General features: G+C 44.0%; 2 protein-coding genes across 2 annotated transcripts in view; one reads left to right on the forward strand and one right to left on the reverse strand.

Annotated features, from left to right (window-relative positions):
* Positions 1-1,546, reverse strand: part of LOC106809852 (membrane-bound transcription factor site-1 protease-like) — a 21,528-nt gene extending 19,982 nt beyond the window's left edge. The window contains 2 exon segments of the mRNA XM_014813082.1: positions 904-1,134; positions 1,424-1,546. Coding sequence (XP_014668568.1) covers positions 904-1,102 — 199 coding nt within the window. The 5' untranslated portion in view covers positions 1,103-1,134; positions 1,424-1,546.
* Positions 1,547-1,769: 223 nt separating this feature from the next.
* LOC106809854 (coiled-coil and C2 domain-containing protein 1-like) overlaps positions 1,770-3,804 on the forward strand; it is a 26,487-nt gene continuing 24,452 nt past the window's right edge. Inside the window, exons 1-3 of the mRNA XM_014813083.1 lie at positions 1,770-1,905; positions 2,957-3,104; positions 3,449-3,540. Coding sequence (XP_014668569.1) covers positions 1,855-1,905; positions 2,957-3,104; positions 3,449-3,540 — 291 coding nt within the window. The 5' untranslated portion in view covers positions 1,770-1,854. The remainder of the gene's footprint in view (positions 1,906-2,956; positions 3,105-3,448; positions 3,541-3,804) is intronic.

Consider the following 3,804-nt stretch of genomic DNA (forward strand, 5'->3'; position numbering starts at 1 on the left):
GTGCGAGTCGAGACGTGAGACCGCGTGCGAGTCAGCGAGACTGCGTGCGAGTCGGGAGGACGTGAGACCTGTATGTGGGTCTGTACGCGAGATGATGTCCGCGAGACTGTGCACTGTTTAGGATATGAGACTGACTGCAAGTCTGGACATGATACTGCGTGCGAGTTGCGCAAGTTGGGACAAGATAGGGGCGAGCAAGACCGCATGGGGCAGGACGCGAGACCGCATGCACGTCAGGGAGAGTTCCAACTTGTGGTCAAGACACCTCTATTAGGTATGTGTCATTCTTCTACTTCTACTTCTACTTCTATACTGGACAGTCCGTAAGGAATAAACGTCCAGGAAGTGCGCGAAAACTCCAGGTGCACGTGAGAGATTTGCATGGAATATTTTTTTTAATGTAGGCAGTAATGTGTTCCAGAGATCGAGGCTTCTCTGGGCCAGGCACTCATTACTGAGTGCGACTAGCATACGGCAATAGGCTGTTGCGAGCTGTTGTAGTTGCCCAGCCGGAGATGCGTTTAACTTCCTCGAGATGGCTTAACAACGATACTGCCTGACTCAATGTTTTGCCAGAGGGACCCAGTGAATTGCTGTGCTGTTGGACTAGTGAGTAGTGATTCCGGTAGCAGATTCCAGCTTCTGATTGTTCTAGGAAAGAAGCTGAACCTGTACCATCTGTCCGGGTTCTGATGTTGTTGTATGTAAGCTGGTGTGTGCCGCGGCATATGCTGGTGCTTTTGGTGAGGAAGGATGGAATGTCGACTGCTGCCTGTCCGTTGATTATTTTCCAGAATAGGGCCTGTCGGTTGACAAACTTGCGTTCCTGCAAAGAGGGCCATTCAAAGCGACACACTGGTTGGTCGGACTACACGTGCCTGTACATGCGCACGCTCCACCTACCATTGTCGACGACGGACGACGCGAAATCTACACGCAACGACTGGTACTCCACACTGTCGCACGGCACGCCATCGTCATCGCCGCCGTCGCCTCCGCCAGGTCGCGTGTCTGCACTGCCCACAAGATACAAGTTGCTGACTAGAAGGCAGAGAACCGAGCACAGGTGGAGTGCGCTGGCCGATCGGGTGCCGATCCGCATCACATGAGCATGGAAAACTAAACTTTCGCCTTCTGCAAGATAAAAGGAACATTAAAATCAAAATGACGTCGTGTTGTTTTAAAAACAACCCCAGTTTGCCGAATTGAGTATTACCATACTCTGTTGCGTTTTTTTTTCATCTAACCATCTAAGTAGCAATGTCTGCATGCATTTGATTTACTTTTTTAGGCTTACATGAAGTTTTTGTCGTATAACTTAAGACCAGCGCTCCAGGGTAACACACCAAAGAGACGAAATACTTTATTTTAGTAAACCGGACAGGCATAATAGCACAACGTCATCAAAAACTAGTGTACTTACATAATAAATTGTTGATCATAATAAAGACTATACATGTATAACTAATAATTAGTACATATTAGTAATATTTACAACATTTTCATGCCAAGAACGGAATGTAAACATTTAACTAGCAAATGGCGATCAAACTGGCGATTCGCTAGGCAATCCTGAAAATGACAGAATTGGGCACGTAAAAATTAAACGTTACATAAATATAAAAGATTATATAAAGCCGTAGGCTTACATTCAACTTATTTTAATTATATATGATCATATATCTTCATTTTTCAGTTAATTATACGTCGTCTTATAAGTCAAAAATGTCCCGTGTTTTACGATAGATGGCAGCAGCGCTGATAAACAAATCACTAGTAAATGAATGGTGGCTTGCTGGCAGAAGTTCAGGTGGAACTGAAAATACGATAGATGTGCTCATTTTCGCGCAAGCAATGTTTTCAAAAGGAAATACGAATCGTCCACGTCAAGCTGGCTTACACCAGGTGAGGTTTCGTTGTCATTAGATTCGCTGACATTGACGGTATTCATGATATTGTTTCGCCGCCCACACAAACAAAACTGTCAAAAGCTACACAAAGCGAGCACACATTTGATCACGTTTTATCATTGTTAGTAGCTAGTAGACGCACGACGCAGTGAAATGGAGGGCATTTTCGTAGACTGAAGTTACATGAAAGTAATGGGTACCGTATGGTATGACTTACGACAGTTACACTGTATACTACTATAAAATTAAAAGTACTATTACTATTAGTATTATTACTAGTAATGACGCAACTGTTCGTATGCGCTATTCGTCCGAGCAGTTGTTGCGCATGCGCTGTTCATGTTTTATTACATAAATGTAATATAATGCTAGTCTAGGGAGGCGCCTACTCCCTAACCACGCCTACTCCCAGTCTCCCTAACCCTAACACTAACTATAAACCGACTCGGTTCTGTTATTACATGCTCGGTTTCGTATATATACGCGAGTGATACTTGATAGTACCAAACACTATCTATGGTGTATAACCACCTACACAACGCATGTATGCAGGGGCGTCACAGCCGTAGGGTTGCCGTAGCAAAACGCTACGGGCCCCCAGCCTAAAGGGCATAAAATAATCAAAAATCTAAAGGGTAAATAGCATTTTAGAGCGTCTCGATTTAAAAATTGTGAGACCCCCAGACACCCCCTTCACACTTCCTACCTACGGCACTCGTAGTCTCGTGTCGTGCGCCTGTGGCATGCAACATAAACAGCGCATGCACAACAACTGCTCGGACGAATAGCGCATACGAACAGGTGTCCGATGCTTGGACGAATATCCACGGTGTAATACTAATACTAATAGGTTTTCTGGGTCAAACTTCAATTTCAAAACAACTTCCAAATAATTATAACCTGATACGATAATCTAACCCTAGTTTTAACTCTTGCACGTAACTCTACCTTAGTGGTGAAGTTAAACAATTATTAAATGTATCATGTACGTGTTCTGAAATTTGTTTTACAGCACTTTTAATTAATAACCGCTGTACTTGTCATAGTTTGGTTTGATGGATGTGCCAGACATCAGCGGTATGGAAGATAACATTTACGGCAAAGATGATGACGATGGTGACTTTGAGGCAGAGCTAGCCGCCCTCACGGCTGGCCACGAATATGTTAGACCAAAGAGAAAGGCACCAAAACAAGGTAATATATTATCCTTGACAAATAATTAGCCGATGATAGCAATTAACTGAATAGTGCAGAAGAATTACAGACAAGACTTTTTATTTGCACAATATTCGATAGTGCGCACGCAAGAAATTGTAGATTTCTGTTTGAATGGGATTAACTAACCGATGATCCCAGTGGTCACAGATGTTGCTGCTGTTGTTGTTGTACGTTCTTCTTCTTGTTGTTGTTGTTATTTTTCTCCTTCTACTTCATTGGTACATATAGTCACTTTGTAGCATTCCCACAGTACTGTGCAGTATAGTTTGTGTTCTTTGTTACTCCCGCAAGTGAACTCTGGCATGAATTTTATCCCGCAGACTTATTCGTGGATCTGTCAGACCTGGACAAGATCGGAGAGGACATTCCCGACGATGAATTGAGCGGGGGTGATGATGATCCAGACCTTCTGGTGAGTGCGCATTGTAACATCATGTGCGTGAATGCAAACTTCTAGTACCTGACAACAACCTTTGTCGTCAGTAGGCTATAACGATGAGGGGCAGATAATTAGCTCATCTGACGAAGTCAGATGCAGCTTGTAGAATTGCATGAGCGTCCGTCCATGATCCGTGTGTCCGTCCGTCAACAGTTGGACACAAATCTTAACCGCTCGACGTACGGTCACGATATTCGGGACGTCGGGGGGGATCGTGAAAAGGCCTCGGGATGACCA

Source organism: Priapulus caudatus, unplaced genomic scaffold (genome assembly GCF_000485595.1).
Source record: "Priapulus caudatus unplaced genomic scaffold, Priapulus_caudatus-5.0.1 Scaffold391, whole genome shotgun sequence".
NCBI lineage: Eukaryota > Metazoa > Priapulida > Priapulimorpha > Priapulimorphida > Priapulidae > Priapulus > Priapulus caudatus.